General features: G+C 55.1%; 5 protein-coding genes across 6 annotated transcripts; 2 read left to right on the top strand and 3 right to left on the bottom strand.

Moving 5' to 3' along the window:
* Nucleotides 1-303: 303 nt before the first annotated feature.
* On the top strand, nucleotides 304-6,197 carry PV09_00402 (uncharacterized protein). Its single transcript, XM_016353139.1, has 4 exons — nucleotides 304-939; nucleotides 1,076-1,345; nucleotides 1,407-5,637; nucleotides 5,745-6,197. The coding sequence occupies exons 1-4, from the start codon at nucleotides 592-594 to the stop codon at nucleotides 5,915-5,917; spliced, it is 5,022 nt and encodes a 1,673-aa protein (XP_016219396.1). The 5' UTR covers nucleotides 304-591; the 3' UTR covers nucleotides 5,918-6,197.
* Nucleotides 6,198-6,329: 132 nt separating this feature from the next.
* Nucleotides 6,330-11,749, top strand: PV09_00401. 2 transcript variants are annotated; one of them, XM_016353138.1, is made up of 4 exons: nucleotides 6,330-6,912; nucleotides 7,176-11,054; nucleotides 11,110-11,239; nucleotides 11,290-11,749. In XM_016353138.1, the coding sequence occupies exons 1-4, from the start codon at nucleotides 6,817-6,819 to the stop codon at nucleotides 11,295-11,297; spliced, it is 4,113 nt and encodes a 1,370-aa protein (XP_016219395.1). In that variant the 5' UTR covers nucleotides 6,330-6,816; the 3' UTR covers nucleotides 11,298-11,749. The 2 variants fall into 2 exon arrangements, with proteins under 2 accessions (XP_016219395.1, XP_016219394.1); XM_016353137.1 differs by having other exon boundaries at nucleotides 11,110-11,749.
* PV09_00400 (uncharacterized protein) lies at nucleotides 11,678-13,084 on the bottom strand. The gene is made up of 2 exons (XM_016353136.1): nucleotides 12,304-13,084; nucleotides 11,678-12,095 (listed from the first exon to the last, which is right to left on the bottom strand). Exons 1-2 carry the CDS (start codon nucleotides 12,746-12,748, stop codon nucleotides 11,998-12,000), a joined length of 543 nt encoding a protein of 180 aa, XP_016219393.1. The 5' UTR covers nucleotides 12,749-13,084; the 3' UTR covers nucleotides 11,678-11,997.
* Nucleotides 13,085-13,499: 415 nt separating this feature from the next.
* Nucleotides 13,500-18,137, bottom strand: PV09_00399 (hydroxymethylglutaryl-CoA reductase (NADPH)). The gene is made up of 4 exons (XM_016353135.1): nucleotides 17,235-18,137; nucleotides 16,809-17,180; nucleotides 14,345-16,755; nucleotides 13,500-14,281 (listed from the first exon to the last, which is right to left on the bottom strand). Exons 1-4 carry the CDS (start codon nucleotides 17,586-17,588, stop codon nucleotides 13,915-13,917), a joined length of 3,504 nt encoding a protein of 1,167 aa, XP_016219392.1. The 5' UTR covers nucleotides 17,589-18,137; the 3' UTR covers nucleotides 13,500-13,914.
* A 1,436-nt stretch (nucleotides 18,138-19,573) lies between these two features.
* PV09_00398 (inosine-5'-monophosphate dehydrogenase) lies at nucleotides 19,574-21,709 on the bottom strand. The gene is made up of 3 exons (XM_016353134.1): nucleotides 21,408-21,709; nucleotides 21,051-21,359; nucleotides 19,574-20,863 (listed from the first exon to the last, which is right to left on the bottom strand). Exons 1-3 carry the CDS (start codon nucleotides 21,610-21,612, stop codon nucleotides 19,719-19,721), a joined length of 1,659 nt encoding a protein of 552 aa, XP_016219391.1. The 5' UTR covers nucleotides 21,613-21,709; the 3' UTR covers nucleotides 19,574-19,718.
* Between the last annotated feature and the right edge of the window lie 333 nt (nucleotides 21,710-22,042).

Genomic DNA, 22,042 nt, shown 5'->3' with positions numbered 1-22,042 from the left:
GACGACCATCATCATCACATCACTGCAGCTCCAAGCTGCGCACAATCGTGGCCGAATGGGCAACAGCACGCAGACCAAGCGGGTCGGGGGATAGAATGGAAGGGAGTCGACGGATGCACAAGCGATGCGATGCACAGTAGTTCGTAGATTGTGTCCGGACGCAACAAGGCGTGCTTTGTAGGGGCGAGTGCGTGCGGAAGAGGAGTGGTTGGCCGCCGTGGCTGATGGCTGCTGCTGCTGTCTCCTCTCCGCCCACGCGCGCCCCCCCAAAAGCCAAAGAGCGAGCGAGACAATGGCATTAAGTTAAAGCTGCGCTGCGCGCGTTCGCTCTTGTTCCTCTGCTTGACACTCCACATCGACACGCAATATTACATCCCGGCTTTTGCTGCGCCATCAATCCACCCTTACTTTCCCTTCTTCTCGTCTTTTCCAAGCTGTTCCCATTGCAACCTGCTTCCCACTTTTAGTACCTCGCCGTCGCGCCCGTCCCCGAGACCGCCCTGCTTGGCCTTCTGGCTTCTCTTGCTGTGCGCATTCATGGCCCTGTAGTCGCTTACGGCTCCAGACCGTATTAGCGACTGGCCCGCGGCCATGTACAGTCACCAGCCAGTGTTGCAGCGGGCGAGGCGGTCGTCAGACGACGAGGCCGTGTCAAACACCAAGGGGGACACGTCCTACGCTCGGTCTCCGACACAGGCCTCATTTCACCACTCACCACGAGCTCGTTCGCATTCTAAACCATCAACGCCCCTGCACCCGCCTTCAACCTTCAACGGTATCCTCAACTCGCCATCTTCGCCGCACGCTACCCTTCCGCCCCTCGCGACTACCGTCCAGCCGCGAGATCCTCCTGCCTCGAATTATTATGATCCAACCCAAGACGCGGGCGACAGAGTTATAGGTCGTGGTGGAGCCCCCTACGAGCCCTTCGGACACGATGTAAGTCTGCAAGAAAAAATCATCGCCGCCATCAGAGTCAATGATGCAGATGGGAGGAGGAGGGAAGAGGAAAGCAGAAAGAAAAAAAACGTTCACTCGTCTATCCATCCATCATCTGCTAACATCTGGATTTCAGCGCGGAGAATCTTACGGCAACCACGGCGAGGCCAGAACAGCTGTGCCGGGTGTCTATGAAAAGCCGTACCCGCCTCAGCAATCTCCAGTCATCTCGCACTTCCCCTCGTCTCGCCGTTCGCCATCGCATCCATCGGCGCATTCTTTCACGCCTGCCCGTCAAGACGCCATGGCCGCCCAGTCTCCTATATCGCCACGGCCATATGTGCAAACCAACTTTGCACAATCCCAACCGCCGTATATACAGCATGACCGACGATCTCCTGTAGAGGTACGAAACAGATTGACGAGATCTTCGTGTTGATATAGCCACGCTGCTAACCTATGATCAGAAGACACCAAGCCGACCAGCAGATCCAATGTCCATCTCGAGTTTGATGAGCAATGAGGACACGCCCGTACACCGCAACGTTTCTCATTCTCGAAGGTCGTCACGCGCTTCAAATGGACACACTGTGCTCAAGCAGGAGCGACCCCCATCACCACCCAGCAAGTCTGTCCCTCCAACCCACCACGTCCAAGTGGTCCCACCAGCACCCGCCTCAGTCAATGGCGACGTCCATGAGCCCGTGCAGCCGCTCTCGTACTCGCGCTCGAGAGCCGATGGAAGGGAGGTTGATCTTGAGCTTGCACGTATAGACGCCGAAGGAGATAGCGACCTCGAAGCTGATGCCCGTATACGCTGGAGGCAAGACTACGTCGAGCGTGGCATCAAGCGTACGTTGGCTCTAGCCAAGGGAGAAGAGGAAAAGCGCAAGCGTCGACGCACGTACAACGAGAGACGCGCCCAGCTTGTTCTCGAAAATATCGCCGCAAAAGCGGCCGATGAATTCAGAAGGGCACACGAGAGCGCAGCATGGGCCGAGGTGCAGGCCAAGGAGATCGCGGATGAGAAGGAACGCAAAAAGGACATGCAACGCAAACGAAGACGCGAAAAGACGCGCCAGAACGAGCTTGAGAAACGCCAGGACATTCTCCAACGACTTGAGGACCCAAATCTAGACGAGGAGGAACGACTCAAGCTCGAACGCGAGGCCATCAAACATGAAAAGAAACTTCGCCACACCAATCACCTTCTGGGCAACGCACCTAGCGATGACATTCGCGAAGTCACACCCCTCGGTCACAATTTGGAAGGCGGCACGATGAGCACTTTCCAGATGGATGAGGCATCTAGCTCACGTCGTGGACGTGGTGGTCGTGCAGGTACTCGTCCACGCAAGAGCAAGGAGCAGAAGCAGGCCGAAAAAGAGCAGGCCGCTGCTGCTCAGGCCGCAATCGACCGTGGCGAAGACCTGCCTACAATCGCACCCAAGGAAAGCGCGCGCCTCGATAAACTCACTCACGCCGACCGCGAACAGAGCTTGACGGAAGAGTCTGCAGCTCCCGAGTTTGTGCCGTACACCTCAAAGGCGTACAACCAGCTGTACGAGTCGATATGGAAGGAGATTGCACAGAACGTCAAAAAGGTATATCGCATCAAGAAGGAGTCTCTAGAAGTGCGACAGTCCAACCTCCGCAAGACCGCCCAACTGGCCAGCAAGGAGGCAAGGCGCTGGCAGCTCCGCACGAACAAGAGCACGAAGGATGTCCAGGCCCGTGCAAAGCGTGGCATGCGAGAGATGGCGACGTTCTGGAGAAGAAATGAGAAGGATGAGTCTGCTCGCCAAAAAGATGCCATCAGACAAGAGCTGGAGAACGCCAAACGAGCCGAGGCTGAGCGCGAAGCCAACCGGCAGCGGCGCAAGCTCAACTTCCTCATCTCACAGACGGAATTGTACTCGCATTTCGTGGGCCGAAAAGTCAAAACGGCCGAAGCAGAGAAGTCTGGCGACGTTGAGGCAGACCAATCAACTGTCACTGCGGGCAAACCGGACTTGCCAGAAGGGCTCACCAGCGGACCGGCAGGGCCCAAGGTCACAAACTTTGACGAGCTCGACTTCGATGCGGAGGACGATTCGCAGCTGCGCGCTGCCGCTGCGGCGAACGCTCGTCATGCTGTCGAAGAAGCGCGCCGAACAGCACAGGCCTTCAATGGCGACGGCGAGCAGCAGCAGAACTTGCAGGCCCAGTTTGACGAAGGCGAGATGAACTTCCAGAACCCAACCAGTCTGCAGAGCATGGATGTTGCGCAGCCCAAGATGCTCTCATGCCAGCTAAAGGAATACCAGCTTAAGGGTCTCAACTGGCTCGTCAACCTGTACGAACAAGGAATCAACGGTATCCTTGCCGACGAGATGGGTCTCGGCAAGACTGTGCAGTCCATATCTGTTATGGCGTATCTAGCGGAGACTCATAACGTTTGGGGTCCCTTCTTGGTCATCGCCCCCGCGTCCACGTTGCACAACTGGCAACAAGAGATCACGAAGTTTGTTCCAAGCATGAAGGCTCTTCCGTACTGGGGAACAGCCAAAGACAGGAAGATTTTGCGTAAATTCTGGGATCGCAGAAGTGTTGTTTACCGTGAGGATGCGGACTTTCACGTCCTGATCACCTCGTATCAACTCGTCGTGCAGGATGCGCAGTACTTCCAGAAGATGAAGTGGCAATACATGATTTTGGATGAGGCTCAGGCCATTAAGTCCTCTCAGAGTTCCCGCTGGAAGAGCTTACTGTCTTTCCACTGCCGCAACCGTCTGCTGCTAACGGGTACACCTATTCAAAATAATATGCAGGAACTGTGGGCGTTACTGCATTTCATCATGCCGACATTGTTCGATTCGCACGACGAGTTCAGCGACTGGTTCTCCAAGGACATAGAAAGCCACGCCCAGAGCAACACCAAGCTCAACGAGGACCAGCTCAAGCGTCTTCACATGATCCTCAAGCCCTTCATGCTACGTCGAGTCAAAAAACACGTGCAGAAGGAGCTTGGTGACAAGGTCGAACTAGATGTTTTCTGCGATCTCACATACCGACAACGAGCGTACTATACCAGTCTGCGGAACAAGATCAGCATTATGGATCTCATTGAAAAGGCTGCCATGGGCGATGATCAAGATAGCGCGACGCTGATGAACTTGGTCATGCAGTTTAGAAAGGTTTGCAACCACCCGGATCTCTTTGAACGTGCAGAGGTGTCGTCGCCGTACTCGTTTGGTTACTTTGCAGAGACAGAATCATTTGTCCGTGAAGGCAGCAATGTTCAGGTCGCTTATTCAGTTCGCAACTTGATTGAATATAATCTCCCCCGATTGATGTATAAGGACGGCGGTCGACTGGATATACCTAGCTACAGCAACACAGCAGCCGGGTGGCGTGGACGCTACCTTGATCACCTCATGAACATTTGGTCGTCGAATCATATTCACGAGAGCGCGAAAAACGACGACCACTTCTCATGGTTGCGGTTTGCCGACATGTCTGCCACTGAAGCGGAGTTCGCCGCACGGAATGGAGTTTTTGAGCGTGCCGTGGACATGCGGAGGAAGAGACGAGACGTCTCCACGTTCGAGATACTCTACGATGGTACGGATGGTGATGACTACACTCCAGTCCATGCCCTTTTCCAGATTGCGGACAAGAAAGCCCGCAAGCCTTTGGCAGAGGTGACGAACGAGGGCTACATGAGCAATCTGCTCAACATCTCTCAGAATGTATACGAGAATTCTGTGTTCCCCGTCATGGAGACAGGATACAGACCTGCTGTCACCGCTCCTCCTATTGAAATATACTGTTCTAATCAGGCCCACATTACGGAGAGGCAGAGCACCCTGTTCAACAACCTTGTTCAGTCGGCGCTGTTCGGTATTTCGGAGAAGACGGAAGAGGCTTTGATCGAGGCAAAGGTTGACCCAGCTGACTACCCCGTGTTTGGCATGCTGCCCGCCCCAACGAAGCGAAAGGCACGCTTCACCCACATCGAGGTGCCCAGCATGCGTAAATTCGTCACGGATTGCGGAAAACTTGCCAAGCTGGATCAGCTACTTCGCGAACTCAAGGAGAACGGCCATCGTGTGCTGTTGTACTTCCAGATGACGCGCATGATCGATTTGATGGAGGAGTACTTGACGTACCGGAACTACAAGTACTGCCGTCTTGACGGCTCTACCAAGCTGGAAGATCGTCGCGACACAGTTGCAGATTTCCAGACGCGTCCCGAGATCTTTGTCTTCCTGCTCTCGACCCGCGCCGGTGGTCTGGGTATCAACTTGACATCCGCAGACACGGTCATTTTCTACGACAGCGACTGGAACCCTACTATAGACTCCCAAGCTATGGATCGTGCCCACCGTCTCGGCCAGACCAAGCAAGTCACCGTTTACCGTTTGATCACGCGTGGCACAATCGAGGAACGCATCCGTAAGCGCGCCCTGCAGAAGGAAGAGGTGCAGCGCGTTGTCATAAGCGGCGGTGCCGGTGTCGACTTCAACACCAGGAGCAGAGAGAACAGGACCAAAGACATCGCCATGTGGCTCGCGGATGATGAGCAGGCGGCGGAGATCGAGAAGAAGGAGCAGGAGATTGCAAACGATCCGAGCAAGGCGCAGCAGGCGAAGAAGAGAAAGGCAGGAGCAGGGGGTAGAAAGAAGGAGCTCAGCATGGACGACATGTATCACGAAGGTAAGACCCTTTCCCTCGTTTCTTCTTCATTCCCTTGATCCCTTCGTCGTCGCCCTCCGTGTCCTTTGTGGCCAACGGCTTGGATGTGTGCTGACGGAGGTCAACAGGCGAGGGCAACTTTGACGACAACTCAGCCAAGCCGTCGGGCGCTGCGACGCCCGTGTCGGCGGTGGACGGACCACCAGCCAAACGAAAGAAAGGCATCAGCAAGAAGGCAAAGACGCTAAAGCAGAGGCTTGCGGTTGCTGACGGCAGTGCCGACCCAGACACATTCCAGTAGACGGATGACAGGGTGCAGAAAGAAGGCGACTTGGAGGACGGAGATGTACGTAGACAAAGCTTTCCTGCTTGTATTGATATGGCGGGTTCCAAAAAAGGAAAGTCACGGGATTTGGCGCATGACAAGAGGAGTCAGGCCCGCTCGTCCAACTTCTCGTTGGCAAGGCTCGGCTTGGGGATTTGCGCTGTGGGACAAGAGCCATTTTACGGTGTTTTGCGGATGCCAGCCGGCAGGTAGAATCCTGGCAGTGTGTATCAAATAGTGCTGTGCCTTTCTTCCACGCTTGCTTGCGGTGCCGAACTGTCGACGTGCGGGCGGATGAGCAGGCCATCACGTGACGGCCGCTGGAGCTGACGGCGCTTGGGCCACCGTCTCATTCCTTGCCCGGGACTCTCTCACTCAAACACGTTCACCTCGCTCTAGGCGCAAGTCGAACGTTCACGAGCGGCATCCCCATCGCAACGCCACGCCCCCCAGCAACGCATAACACGTCCAAACTCGACCACTCAGGCGCCGTCTGCGTCGCCGCGTGTCGCCTTCTCGTCGCCGCACGCGCCCACACTCATTTGTCCAATTTTTTGCCCGACCCCGTCTCCGGTGAGGCGACGCCCTGCCCTCCCTCCGCACGCCGCATCGACAGAACGCGGCCGTTCCATCAAGAAGTACCGCCGTGCCATCGAACCCGCAACCACTCGACCCGCCAGCGTCGTCGTCGCGACCGTAGCCAGCCCCCCGTCGCCGTCGCCAACTGTCACTACCGCGCGCCTCGCCACGCAATTGGTCCTCCCTACCACCACAACACCACACTCGCGCAACTTCCGCGCCGGGCTACGGCCTTGGCTCTCCTTGATCACGTACGGCAGTGAACGCCTTCCGGGAGCCGCTCCACCGCACCCAAAATGGCCGCCGTCGGACAAGCCCAGCAGGCGATCAATATGGGCCCGGCCCCTCTGCCTGCTGGCATCACGCGTGAGCAGATCCAGCAGACGTTCGCGGTAAGTCTTCCCACCTATGCGATATGTTTGCCAGTCAAAACCATTCTTGCCTTCTGCTGCGCTACCTATATACCGTCGCCGCGCACGTGTTACCATAGTCGAGCACGACACTAAACCACCAACGCGCTGTTGACCTGGGCTCAACCTCCACCCCCGTCCCCCAGTGAAGGCTATGAGCCTTCATAATCTGTGCACAGATTGTCTTAGCCATGGAATCATTTGCGTCTTTCCGTCTAGGGGATTGGAACTGACAATTGTGACAGAGGTTGAAGCAGATGGAAGCAAGCGGCGTGCCCGCCGACAATCCAGAGTACCAAAAGGCCTACAGACTGATCAGTGCCGTACGACAGCAGACCCTTGCTGCACAGCAGAAGCAGAAGATGATGAACCAGCAACGTCTGGCTGCTCAACAGATGCAGGCAGGCGGCCAACAGGAGAACGGAACGGCGCCGCAAGTCAATCCACCGGCGACAGCGCCCAATGGCGCAAATGGCACTGCTGCTGTTACTGCCGCTACAGCTGGCCATGGCCAGCCATCTCCATCTTTAATCAAGGACAGCCCTGTGACGCCTGAGCAGATGGCGCTTCTTCGTCTTCAGATCCAGGCATTCAAATATCTTGCCAAGAATACGCCTCTGTCAGCCGAGCTGAAGAATCAGCTGTCTCAGGCTCAGATCATGGCGAGGGAGTCAGCCGCCGGGAAGCAACCTCTAGCAGCAAAGCAGCAGGTTCCCTCAACCCAAGCGCCAGAGTCTTCGGCTGCTCCGCCAGGCGCGTCAGCCGACAGTGGCTCATCCACAAGAGGTGACAAGTACGAGACATTTACGAACCCGTATAAAATGTTCAAGCCTCAAATTGGATATTCCGAGCATGGATATCGTTCGCAGCGTCCCCAAATCTCGAGCATAATACCCCTTGGCGTCGATGTAGTGAAGCTCCTGGAAGAACGGGAGATTATCTTGCACAACCGGCTCAAGTCGCGGAAAGCGGAGATCGAGAGCATGAGTGCTAACATAGCGGAGTGGAAGGCTGGCAGCCTCAAGGGTGGTGAGGATGCTGCTATCAAGCGCCGCCTGTTGATTGAATATCACAAGCTTCGTCTGCATGACAGACAGCAGGCGCTGCGCCGTGCTATCAGCCGCGAGATGATGAACGCGGACAACCTCGCCATGACTGCAAATCGTTCTCTATACCGCCGCCGCAAGAAGCAGAGTCTGCCCGAGGCCAGAATCACAGAGAAGCTCGAGCAGCAGCAGCGAGATGCTCGCGAGTCCAAAGAGAAAAAGAAGCAAACCGACTTCCTCAACTCCGTTGTGTCACAGTCGGAGAAGCTGCGCGCCGCAGCCGTCGCTTCTCACGCGCGTTACTCGCGTCTGGGACGTGCGGTCACACTGCAACATCAATACTTGGAGCGCGAAGAGCAAAAGCGCGTGGAGCGAACTGCCAAGCAGCGTCTGCAAGCGCTCAAAGCCAACGACGAAGAGACATATCTCAAACTGCTTGGACAGGCAAAGGACACGCGTATTTCGCACCTACTTCGACAGACCGATGGCTTCCTCAAGCAGCTTGCGGCCTCAGTCAAGGACCAGCAACGCAGCGCAATCAAGCGCTACGGTGGCGAGCACCCCGAGCCAGAAAGCAGCAGCAGCGAAGACGATTCGGACGGCGAGGAAGGCTCCCGACGACCAAAGGTCGACTACTATGAGGTTGCCCACCGCATCAAGGAAACGGTCACGGAACAGGCTTCAAGTCTTGTTGGTGGTACGCTGAAGGAATATCAGCTCAAGGGTCTACAATGGATGATTTCCCTGTACAATAACAACCTCAACGGTATTCTGGCAGACGAGATGGGCCTCGGCAAAACGATTCAGACCATATCGTTGATCACGTATCTGATCGAGAAGAAGAAGGAGCCTGGACCATACCTCGTCATCGTTCCTTTGTCGACGCTCACGAATTGGAACAACGAATTCGAGAAGTGGGCGCCCAGCGTCAAGAAGATTGTCTACAAGGGTCCCCCGAATGCACGAAGGCAGCATCAGCAGCAGATTCGATGGGGCCAGTTCCAGGTCCTTCTCACCACGTATGAGTTTATCATCAAGGACAGACCTATTCTCAGCAAGATAAAGTGGTTGCACATGATTGTTGACGAAGGCCATCGTATGAAGAACTCAAATTCCAAGCTGAGCAGCACAATCACACAGTACTACACCACGCGTTTCCGACTGATCTTGACTGGCACGCCTCTTCAAAACAACCTACCTGAACTGTGGGCCTTGCTGAACTTCGTCCTGCCGAACATCTTCAAGTCTGTCAAGTCTTTCGATGAGTGGTTCAATACTCCTTTTGCCAACACCGGTGGACAGGATAAGATGGAGCTTACGGAAGAAGAACAGTTGCTGATCATCAAACGTCTTCACAAAGTCCTGCGACCTTTCCTGCTTCGTCGGTTGAAGAAAGACGTCGAGGCAGATTTGCCCGAAAAGCAAGAACGAGTCATCAAATGCGGCTTCTCGGCCCTGCAGGCTAAGCTGTACAAACAGCTTGTCACGCACAATCGTATGATGATCAGCGATGGAAAGGGTGGTAAGACGGGCATGCGCGGATTGAGCAACATGCTCATGCAGCTGCGCAAGCTCTGTAACCATCCTTTCGTTTTTGAGGAGGTCGAAGATCAAGTCAATCCTAATCGTGGCACCAACGACTTGCTTTGGCGCTCGGCCGGTAAGTTCGAGCTGCTCGACCGCGTGCTGCCCAAGTTCCAGGCCACCGGTCATCGTGTCCTTATGTTCTTCCAAATGACACAAATTATGAACATCATGGAGGACTTCCTTCGCCTGCGAGGAATGAAGTACTTGCGGCTGGACGGCTCGACGAAAGCCGACGATCGCTCGGATCTACTCAAGCTCTTCAACGCCCCAGACTCTGAATACTTTTGCTTCCTGTTATCGACCCGTGCTGGAGGTCTGGGTCTGAATCTCCAAACGGCTGACACCGTCATCATTTATGATTCTGACTGGAATCCGCATCAGGATTTGCAGGCACAGGATCGCGCCCATCGTATCGGTCAGAAGAACGAGGTGCGAATTCTGCGTCTCATCACCAGCAACTCTGTTGAGGAGAAGATTCTCGAGCGGGCCAACTTTAAACTCGACATGGACGGCAAAGTTATTCAAGCTGGTAAATTCGACAACAAGTCGACCAACGAAGAAAGAGACGCAATGCTTAGAGTCATGTTGGAGTCGGCAGAGAATGCAGACAGCATGGAGAACGAGGAGATGGACGACGACGACTTGAACATGTTGATGATGCGTAAGGAGGAAGAACTTGCCATCTTCCAGAGGATTGATAGAGAGCGGGAGGAGAACTCGCCTTATGGTCCTGGCAAGAAGTTGCCTCGTCTCATGTCTGAGGAAGAGCTTCCAGACATTTACTTGCAAGAGGATAACCCGGTGGAGGATGCCATCGAGGAGTTCACCGGCCGCGGTGCTCGAGAGCGGACTCGCGTCAAGTACGACGACGGTCTGACGGAAGAGCAGTGGCTTGAGGCTGTCGACAATGACGACGATACGATTGAGGCTGCAATTGCTCGCAAGGATGCCAAAATCGCACGACGTCTGGCTAACAAGGAGAAGAAGCTCGCCGCCGCCGCTGCTGCTAACTCACCAATGCCGTCTCGCGATAGTTCCGAGTCACCCATGCCCAAGAAGCGTGGTCGCAAGCCCAAGGCCGAGAAGCGCAAGCTAGACGATATATCCGTCAACGGAGATGATGTCCCTCCACCGAAGAAACGAGGTCGACCAGCGTCGACCAAAGTCAAAGAGACGTTAACTCCTGAGCAACGCGCTACCATTCAGGCGATCATGGATAATGTTCACGACACATTGCTCGATATGAAGGATGAGACGGGCACGTACGAGCTGGCCAATCCATTTATCGAGCTGCCATCCAAGATCGATTACCCAGACTACTACACGCTCATCACACAGCCGATTTGTCTTAACGATATTGGCGATCGTATCAACAAGAAGTATTATCAGAGCTTGAAACAGTTCCGCCAAGATATCTCTCTCATGGTTCAGAATTGTCGAACCTACAACGAGGAAGGCAGTCAACTGACGATTGACGCGGGCAAGATTGAGGTTCGTTTCCTTACCAGGCCGTGCTTATGGTGAGCTGAGCTGACAATCAAATTAGGAGAAAACCCTTGAATTACTCAGGGAAGAAACTGAGGATAAGCCGGAGTTCCAAGACTTTGACGATGACAGCAGCATGCAGGACATTCGATCTGGTGCCGTCTCCAGCGTTGGCACGCCGTTGGCTAGTGGTTTGTCTTGCGGAAGTTACTCTACACACCGATACTAACAAACGTACCAGGTCGTTAACAATGTACCCGACAATGACCCACGACGACAAAATCGCCAAGGGTGATTGGTTTTGACTTTGCGCTTCCCATCTTTTTCTGATAGGGAGTCTCGTATGGGTGGACAGTTGATGTTGGGACTTCTTTCTTTTTCGGAACACTAAGAACAGGGGAGTTTTTTGTGTTGACTACCAAACAACCTTTCTCATGAGAAAAAAAGAAACCGGCGTCAAGATTGGAACCAAAGCGTAATTGGCAAGGGGCCGGCGCAGTCTGAAAGAGAGACTAGACGACTCACTCCATCAAACATACTCCGTCTGGCATTGTTGGCGAATGCGTATGTATGGGGATCTTCGACTAAGGGAGCAATTGGCTGATCGAGAGACATGGGTGGCTTCTACTGTCCAGTCCTACGTGCATGCTTGTGTGTACTATTTATGAATTGAAACTGATCACTATCTGAGAGCTTGCTCGGTTTCCTGTCATACTTTTATCAACTCTTATCGCATCGCCTTCTGTGTGATCATAACCATGACCGTGCACGCTATCCGGCTCTTTTCTTATGGAGCAAGGGTATCGTAAACTGCTGACACTCAAGGCATGTTTGCTTCCCAAAACGCCACCGTATGCTGTGCCCAAGGAAACCGTATGCGCAGACGTGTATCTCATCCGCCGTTCGAAGGAAGGGCAATGCAGTTCGACTACTGTTCGCGGGCAGCCTGTCATTCTTCGTCCTTCTCCTCATCCCCGAACATCCAGCCGTCTTCGTCCAGGCTCTGCACTTTGCTCTCCAAGCTCGCCATCAGCACCGCTTTGATCTCTGCGCAACACACCTTCTCGTTAGCCAGCCGTGTCCGCATGTATATTCTTCGTCTTCCTTCTTTTCGCGGATCGCGGCCCGTCACAACGGCAGGCGACGTCCCTGACCGGGTTCCACTCACGAGGGAGGGAGGGAGGGAGGGGGAAGAAGTGGGATGGCCAAGGACGTTTGCGCGCGAGACAAGCGTCAAAAGGATGGGCGAACTCACCGTTGTGGTCGACCATGCCGTGGTCGCCATGCTTGCGCCAGCTGTCGATCAGCCGCCGTCTGGCCTCCGCCTCCTCCTCTTCGGCCTCCAGCCTCGGCTCCACGGACGAGGGCAGCTGGGGCGCGTCGATGGCGAACGTGCCCGTCCGGGGATCGCGCACGATGATCTCGCTCCCCGCGTTGTAGCCGGACGACGAGGCCGGGTGCAGGCCGGCCGTCGCGCCAGAGGAAGCCGCCGAGGAAGCTGCTGCTGCTGCTGCTGCCGCCGCCGCCGCCACCGCCGCTGCCGACGCCGACGACGCGCTGACGTGTTGAGCCTGGCGACGCGCGGCTTGCGGGAAGAGGTTGCGCCGCACGCTCGCCGTTGCGGTCTGCGAGGGCGCCGGCAGCGCGTTCGACGCGTTCCGGACGACGGCTGCGTTCCGTGACGGCGCTCTCGAGGTCATCTGTTGGGGAATCCCACGCGGCGGATTCCTGCTTTCCAGCGTCGCTTTGAACTGGGGAACGGGCCGTTCGTTGCGGGCAGGAGGGAATGAACTGTCCCTCCTCTCTCTCTCTCTCTCTCTCTCTCTCTTCCTTTGTTTTTTCGTTTCCCCCCTCCCCTAGAGAGTGTGAGGTGTGGCAGCGGGGTGCGCGTGTAGCGTTTTTCGGCGCGTCGAGCAAAGGGGCCGAACACCAAGTTTCAACCGTCGTCGACTGGTTTGTGTTTTGTGTCTCTCTTTTTTTTTTGCTTTCTTTTTTTCTTTTTCTTTTTGGTTCAATTCACCGCCCACGAATCTGACAACCGAACGCGTTGGCCCTTTCTCGGAGTGGGGGGGGGGGGGGGGGGAATTGATTGGTCGCGTGCACATGCGAGGGGAAGGAAGAAAGAGAGACCCAGCGGCGTGACTTTTGCAAACGACGATTTCACGTCTCGAATGGACCAGAATTTCGCACGCTCGTCCAGCATCGTTACCGTCGGTTTTTTTTTTTTTTTTTTTTTTTGTGCCTTTCGCACATGCGGAGGCAAGTGATCGTACTACAACATTACACGACATGGGCGCGCGTTATGATTGTGAATGCGCTCGATCGGTCACGACTCCGCGAACGGACGAGGCTGTTCCTCAGCCTTGCGCATGTTACGGGAAATCAATGTCCGACAGGGGGCAGCAATGGAAATGGCTATCATCATGAAATACGACCGTGTCTCAAAATATTGTTCAGCCAGCTGAAATTGTTTGTTCTACTCAATCGTCGAGACAAATATGTAGCTTGAGAACCACTCCACTTAGCGTGAGACCAATTCGAAACGCATCTTTTTATTAAATGTTGTGCTGCCATACAAAAATGTTTGATACACCCTGTTATACCAGCGAGGTATCTGCGAGCCGTCTTTTGTGCGTGGTGCCTATGTGCAAGAGGCCTATGTACAGAATTGAGCATTAATAAAGTATGCAAAAAAAAGTGAAATAGTCTCGACAGTCGTCTCTGATCTCGCAGAGCTTGTTAATCTGCCTTTGCAAAACTTCCTTCTCTTTCCTCTCATCGCGGTCTATATGTCTGTCACAAGCAGAACGACGTTGTTGCTGTTGTTGCGAAACTGTACCAACTCCAATCCCAAAAAACAGACTGACTACCTACCACTTGCGGCAGTCAATCTCAGACCCTCTCTCATCGCGTACGTAGTTGGCGTGGACGGCGCAGGAGTGGCGGCTCGCGAAGGGGCAGCGCTAGGGACCGCACTTCTGTTGTGTGCCATATGAGCACGGACAAGATGACCAGCGGCCAAGGCTGCATTCAAACTCAGCTCGCCAGCCAGGACGGCAGTAGCGATGATGCGGGCAAGCTGTCGAGCGTTGTCACCAGGATTCGTGGGGTGCGGGCCCCGGACACCGAGGAGGTCGAGCATAGCGGCCTGCGGTTCCAGGATTGTGCCGCCGCCGATGGTGCCCACCTCGATGGACGGCATAGATACGGATATGTGGAGGTTTCCGTTGATGCTGTAGAAATTAGTATCTCGAACTTAACTTCTTGAGCTGGCGGAAAGATTTGAGAGAACTCACTTTTCCATAAGGGTAATGCAGTTGGAACTTTCGACGACTTGCGCTGGGTCTTGACCAGTGGCAATGAAAATCGCAGCAACCAGGTTGGCTGCATGGGCATTGAAGCCTCCAATGCTACCTGCCATGGCAGAGCCGACGAGGTTCTTGCTTACGTTCAGCTCAACGAGAGCCTCGACGGTCGTTTTCAGTACGCTCTTCACGACGTCGCCTGGGATCGTTGCCTCGGCAACAACACTCTTGCCTCGTCCGTCGATCCAGTTGATAGCCGCAGGCTTCTTGTCCGTACAGAAATTACCGGACAGGGAGATAATTTGCATGTCGTCGAAGCCAGCCTCCTCAGACATGACCTTGAGAGCATGCTCGCAGCCCTTGGAGATCATGTTCATACCCATTGCGTCGCCAGTCGTCGTCTTGAATCGAATGAACAGTTTGTTGCCGGCAATGGTGGTCTTCAGCTGTTGCAGTCTTGCAAAACGTGACGTCGAGTTGAACGCGTCCTTCATGACCTTTTGGCCCTCATCAGAGTCCACCCAGACCTTCGCTTCGCCTGCTCTTCGAGCACTCTCGAACTTTACGCAGGGACCACGCGTCATGCCGTCAGCAGTGAGTACAGTCGAGGCTCCGCCGCCTGCATTGATAGCTTTGCAGCCACGCGACGTACTGGCGACAAGCACGCCTTCGGTAGTCGCCATGGGGAGGAAGAAGTTCTGCCCATCGATGTTGACAGGCCCAGCGACACCAAGAGGCAGCGGCATGTAACCGATAACATTCTCGCAGCAGGCGCCAAGAACTCGCTCGTAGTCGAAGTGATGATAAGGAAGTTTTGAATGCTCCAAGAAGCTGGCCGTCTCTCTGGTAGACGGGGTCCTCGAAACCACAGCACGACGGATCTTCACAGCACGGGTCATGTCGCCGAGGGTCTTCTCCAGAGCATAACCTGGGATCTTTCCGCGAGAAGCGAGATCGATGAGCTCTTCGTCGCTCAACAGGTGAGCTTGTTTTGCCTTGACCATCTGCTCGAGTTCCTCTCTTGTTCGCTGATGGCCATCACCCGAGGACTGAACCGGACCATCTACCTCTGCCTCTTGCGGAGGGGTCTGAGGAGGTGCCACAACAACCTCTGGGTTCGCGACCTGCCGAGGAGGAACTTGGTCCATGACTTCGCTTTCCTTTGGTGGCTGTGCTGGTGGTGATGGTTCCTTGATCGTCCATCGAGCAGCATTGAACAAGTAACCATTGAGCACAAGACTCATGACGAGCGCCACGACGATCCATTTACTGAGAACGGGATCCTCGAAGCTTTTGAGCACCCCTTCGACGACCTTGCCGCCCACTCCGGCGTACAGCTGATCGGCATAATCACCCTCAAAGAAGGTCGAGTCATCCTTCCCGGTGGCGTAATGAACCGACGGATACTCAAGTTCATACTTGATCGGGGCGAAGACGGTGACCATTACTGATCGTGATTTGGCCTGTGCTGACTGAAGGATGCTTTCCAGGCCATTACCCGCGACCTTGAAGGGGTCAATGGGCGGGTTTGCTACCACGCTAGACAGCCCTGACACCAGTGGCCCGGTGGTCTTTCGGAACGGAATGCTGCACAAGTTGAGGAGGTTGATAAGAACAAAGCCGCCGACCATCATGACCTTGAAACGAGGAATGCTGCTGTCTCGTGCGTTGCGACCAAAGACAGGGTGTTCGTCAGAGTCGATTGGGTCGCTGGAGTCGCTGCTGGAGCGAGAACGACTCAGCTGCGGCCATTCATTACTCGCTGCAACATTTTCGGCGACTTTGCGGCTCACGCCATCATCTTCCAGGGCCTTACGCAGCGCGACATGTCGTTTGATCCGGTTGATCTCCAATTTGACCGTCAGAATGGACGTGTAGAACGTGAAGAGCAGGATGCAGTCGAAGAAGAGGATCCAGGCAGCCAGGAAACAGAACTGTCGGAGGCCTCCCTGAACTCCAGACGCGGCGCCACAGATCAAGATGCAGATTTCGACCAGGTAGTCACGGACAATGTCCGCGCCGCATTCCTTGACAGCCGTCTGCACGGCGTACTGTATAGTCGGCGGAGCAGCACTCCTGCTCTGGCCGTTCTTCTCCTCCGTCCATCTGCGGTCGAGTGCATGAGCAAGGACAGCTTTGGTGAGGATGATGGGCTTCTCAAAACCGATCGTGACGACCAAGAATGGCAGACCTTCGGAAAGCAGCACCATGTTGAGCGACACGCCGAGCTTGGTCGTGACGATCAAGGCGAAGAGGAACGCAAAGCAGGAGGAGAAGAGAACCGAGATGGCGAGCCATGCATTGGAACCCAGCCTCCGCATCGAAAGAAAGAGCGAGACGAAGGTCAAGTGCATCGAGATGTAGCCGAGAATCATGATGACGATGTCGAGCGTTTCAGCGTTCTGGCTTTGCTATTAGTGGAAGCGAGCTTGCACGGGAGGGAGCGACGACGTACCTTCAGCAGATCCACAAAGTCTACCCACGCATTCCGCATCCAACGCCTTACACCTCCAGAGCCCGGGCTTCGGACGGCCTTCATGATCCATTTCTTCTCCTCCGTCTTGGACCCGTCGTCAGAGTATCTGGCCTGAGAGGCAGCCTTGGACACCGGGATCTCCTGAGAGGCAGCCAGAAAGCTGGGGGCCTCCGAGAAGGGCATAGAGTATGCGAGCGAGGCATCTTGCGACATGGACTGGAGACGGCCGGTGGAGCAGGGGAGGATGCTTGCGGTCGAGTTTGAGGGCGTGGGTACGGATGCCGGGCGAGGGGCGGTTTGCGGCGTGGACGAAATCGAGTTCGGGAAGACGAAGGTGATGAGGGCAATGTTCTGTGCAGATCAGCAAGGCCTGAGAAAAGCACGAGTCGCCGAGCTGGCACGTACATCATCGACCGGCTTGTCAATTTCGCTATCGACCGGTAGCCAGGACCAGTCGTTCTCTGCGCTCGCATACAGCTTCTTGCTGCCAGCAAGAAGACTGTCGAAGTCCACACTGGCACTCGATCCCTGAACAGAGGAGCGTGCCTCGAAGAGACTGCTCTCCAGCAAGCCCAGGTAGGTCGTGCTCGCCAGGACGGCGACGCAGACTATGGTGTATATCGGATGCACAGTCGCACGTCTTGAAACGCCGGTCAGATACGGGTTCAGCTTCCTGCTGAGCCATGTCGGTTTGCGGTGCTGCTGCGGGCTCTGGTCGGCGGGCCGCCACCGCGCTGGTAGAAAAGAGGCTCCTAACATTTTTCCGTCGCTGTGTGTCGTGCTCGAGCTCTATCCGTCACGCTTCCATATATGCGCAGGGTCGTCTCCCGGGTGGTCGGACGTACTTAAGGGCTGGTGCTGCGATTCTCGTGCGGCAGCGCGGCGGACGAATGCGGTGCGAAACGTGACGGCCGCGTACTTCGAAAGCCCTCTTTTTTGCCGAAGTGTGGCTCAGATCCACAGGTATTGGCCGCGAACAGAATTCGTCGAGTCAATTGGCTCGGACGGCACGAGTGAGCGAGCGTGTCTTGCCCGTACGCGGCTCCCAGTGTTGAACTGCGGGTTGACGGGTGCGGGAAACGGCGGACGGGTTATCTCAAACGCTCGAGAGACACAAGGAGTGGCGATGCGACGGACGGGAGAGCACGCGTGCGGCGAAGCTGGTCTTTGAGCTCGTCTTGGCCCGTTCCGAGGGAAGAGGAAGAGGGAGCGGGGGGAGCGAAAGCGAGAGGGCGATTGAGAAAGAGAGCAACGAGTAGGGGCTGAACAAACAGGGTGACGCCGCGGGACGACGTTGGGGGAGAGAGGTGAAGATTGCGATGATTTCGTCTCGCGGTGTCACCAAGTCACTACGAGAAGCTAACTTAGCGAGCTCCACCGGCGTGTGTCCGCTCTCGCCCCTGGGGCGCGCGGATCCTCGCTGATCCTCACCGCCCTCAGGCACGTCGACCTCCCACGACGCTGCGTCGTTGTTCGGCGCCAGGACGGGGCAGCACCGCACAGCGCTGCGCAGAGCAGGGCGGCATCGCACCCGGACGCCCCTGCCGCCGGCGCCGTGTGCGCGCTGCCGCCCGCCGTTGCCCTCGTCGTCCTCGGCGCTGGCCTTGGGCCTCTTCTCCCCGCCCGGCCTGCCTACAACCGCCGCCACTCTGCCACCGCGCAAGACCGAATCTTGCACCCATCCCGACGATCCTCCCCACGCTGCTCAGCAATTCGTCCAGCGAATTGTTCCCGCCGCTCCCCTGCAGAGCAAAGAAAACCATCACCAAAATCGGGACGGGCTCATGGACGTGTGGCGCAGCGTTTTCTGCGTTCCTTTCTTTTTTTTTTTTTTTTTTTCTGCCACTGAACCCCTAGACCGTGGCCTCCCTGTCTGCGCCCAGCCTGCTTCGACATGCAAAGCCGGCCAGGCCACGTACTGGTGCCTACTCTGTGCGCTCTGCTTGACTTGCTACACTGATGTCTCCCGACGTCATTGAACGGACCGAACCCATCGTCTGTTGTAGCGCTTCCAGATCTTCCTGCCATGTCTAGATGGCTGGCATTCTCGCCCCTGATTTTGTCCTCCTTGCTCCCAAGCTCTCCTGCCAACAGGCTCCGGCTGGGTAGACCTGAAAGCCACTTGGGCCGAAGTACGGAGCGCTGAGACCGTGAACGAGGCCATTCAATTATCATCAACACTACCATTCGCGGCCACCAAGAAAACTCTTCACATCATCTGGACATGCCCGTCGCCTACGTGTCTGATGACCAGGCCTTGGGCTCCGTGCAATTCTGCTCCTGGCCGCTCGAGCTCGTCATGATGTTGGAGTCAGCCAGCAAGCGGCTCGTCCGGGAACAATGATGGCGGCACGTCTTGGAATTGTAAGTACGCGCCTGGGGTCTCCATGTCCAACCCTCAAGTGCCAAATACACCGTTCCGTGCGTCGTCTTGTTTCGTTTTTATTTTCCCTTTTATATCTTCGAACAAGTACGGACGGCGTCCGCTTTAAACCCCTACCTGGCCAAGCGATGCAGCCAGGTTTCGTCGGCCAACATGTGTGTTGAACCGGTCTTCAAGCTTGACAAAATCGCGTATGCAGGTCACATCCATTCGTCAGCAGCCGGCCCGTTTGCCCACTGTCTTCAAAGCGCATGGCGCGCTGCCTTTTGTTGCGTACCTGCCTTTCACAACTGTGACTACATGACATGACGAGAGTCTGGCTGCGGAATGTTACTCGGACGAGACAAGCGCCGGGACGGAATTGGTGGGCAAATAAGGACCTCGTCGTTAGATTGCTCATTTTATTCTTATTTTAGTCACGCTCCAAGTCAATACAAGTTCGTCCCTTCGTGTAAACCATTGCGTTTTCCAGTACGAAAACTTCTAAACACGGATGCGCCTTCGTCTTAAGAGTAGAGCTTCTTCTCGTAACTCTCCAAGCCATGAACATTACCCTCTGCCTGAGCACTCACCGTCCTTAGCTCAAATCTGACCTCGCCCTCTCGGACCTTCTGCCTCAATTCGCTGATGCTCGTGATGCCCATGTCTTGCAGAGAGTGCTGCACACCAGCCATCAGATACGGCACAAACTTAGTCACCGAGCCACGATCAAGGACGGAGCCAGAGACGCCTTGCGCAACAAGGAGTTTGTCGCCCTCAGAGAAGTATCGTGCGGTACCAGCATTGGAGGCTTTCGCATCCTTGCCTGTACCTGTGCCTGCGGCCTTGTCTTCCATGGCATCAATCGAGCCCATACCGCGATACGCCTTGACCAGCTGACCGGATCGTGAGACGTAGCTTTCGCCAGGCGACTCCGAGCAGCCAGCTAGAAGACCTCCCATCATGACTGTGCTAGCACCCAATGCCAGACCTTTCACGATGTGGCCAACGTTTTGAATGCCGCCGTCTGCAATGCACGGCACGCCAAAGCGCGCTGCGAACTGCGAAACGTTGTAGACAGACGTTGCTTGCGGTCGTCCGACTGCCATCACCTCCTGCGTGATGCACGCAGAGCCAGAGCCCATGCCGATGCGCAGACCGTCGACACCAGCCGCAATAAGGTTCGCAGCTTGTTCCTTGGTCACGACGTTTCCACCAATGACGTCCAGATTGGGGTACGTCTCCTTGATATATTTGACCATCTCAATCTGGTACATGCTGTTGCCTTGACTCGAATCTAGGATTACAATGTCGAGACCTGCTTCGACGAGCTTCTGCAGCCTGATCTTATCTTCTGGCCTTGTGCCAATGGCCGCTGCGGCGATCAGCTGCTTTGAGGCGGGCAGCTTCGACGCCAGAGGGTAGTTATGGTTTTTCATCAAATCCGAACGCGAGAGGAGCGAGATCAAGTTGCCCTCCTCATCAACAATGGGAAGTTTTCCCTTCTTCGACTTCTTCAGGATGGTGTTCGCCTCTTCCAATGTAATGCCCGTCTTGCCGGTCACCAGGTCGGTAGACATGACCACTGTCACTGGATCATTGTAGTTTGCGTGGAACTGAATGTCACGATTGGCAACTATACCAACGAGACGCGATCGAAGCTTGCCGTTCTCTGCACATACAGGTCAGCTGCCATCGAACCTTCTGTTCGAGAAACAGATAATGCATCATGCTGCTGCTCAGACTCCATAATACTCCACATTGCTGTCACGCTGGCGGATGAACGAAAGTTAAAAAGGAATTGTAGTTTGCACATCACTGAAACACAAATCATGCGTAAAGAGAAATGTGGTACATACCCGTTACTGGGAAGCCACCGAAGCCCCACTTCTCCTTCAAGGCACGGACTTCGCCAACTGTCGTAGTGGGTGATATAACGACGGGATCAAGAATGAACCCGTTTTCGAAGCGCTTCACCTTTCGGACAAATTCTGCCTGATCATCCATGGAACAATTGTGGTGGATTACACCCAGGCCACCGAGAAGTGCCATGTGGATGGCCATGTTATGCTCAGTGACAGTGTCCATGGGCGAGGAAACGAAAGGAGTCTTGAGTGTGATTCTCTTGGTGATGGGAGTATCAAGCGTAACACTTGAAGCGGGGAAGCCTTTGCGATGTTAGCAGCAAAACTGCATGTCGGTTCACTTGCGCCTACCGATGTAGCCAGGCAGGATGAGGAAGTCGTTGTAGGTAAGACCTCCATTTTCTTTCGAATCAATGAGCTGCTGGGCGCTCAAGCCATCCTTCTCCTTGTATTCGTTCTTGAGCACGTCGACAGCGCTAGCATAGTCAAGGATCTCTACGCCCTTGATGATCTCGGATACCGGTCCATCTTTGTGAACGCCGTTCATGTGTGGCATAGTGGAGAAACACGTAGAGGCAAGGCAGATGTGAGTATTTGTGTGCGACTATCTTATTCAGATGCCGGGGTTGAGGTGACCACCTTTTCCAAAGAAGAAAAAGAATTCGAACTGGGCCTCTGTCAAAATTTTGGATGCGGACTGCGGGTCTCATCATTCTAGGCTGCTTGTGGTTTAGCTTCAGGGTCCGCGTCGCTGGTGAAAGAGCGAGGGCGGAGAGGCGAGAAACGTACACAGTAATCAAAGTTAAAATGAAACACCAAACATTCACGGCCAAGCGTGCTCCCAGCTAGACGCTTGTTGCTCTACATGTCTGGTTCAGTGCTAACATCAGGACCTGCAGGCGTAGTTTCGGCTTTTAGCATGCCCATAAACACTTGATCGGAATCTTTTGATTACTTGGACGCGCGCTACTGGTACACCTGTTCGA

Source organism: Verruconis gallopava (genome assembly GCF_000836295.1).
Source record: "Verruconis gallopava strain CBS 43764 unplaced genomic scaffold supercont1.1, whole genome shotgun sequence".
Classification (NCBI taxonomy): Eukaryota; Fungi; Ascomycota; class Dothideomycetes; order Venturiales; family Sympoventuriaceae; genus Verruconis; species Verruconis gallopava.
The sequence above is the reverse complement of the archived record's forward strand: the minus strand, read 5'-3'. Positions and strand labels throughout refer to the sequence as shown.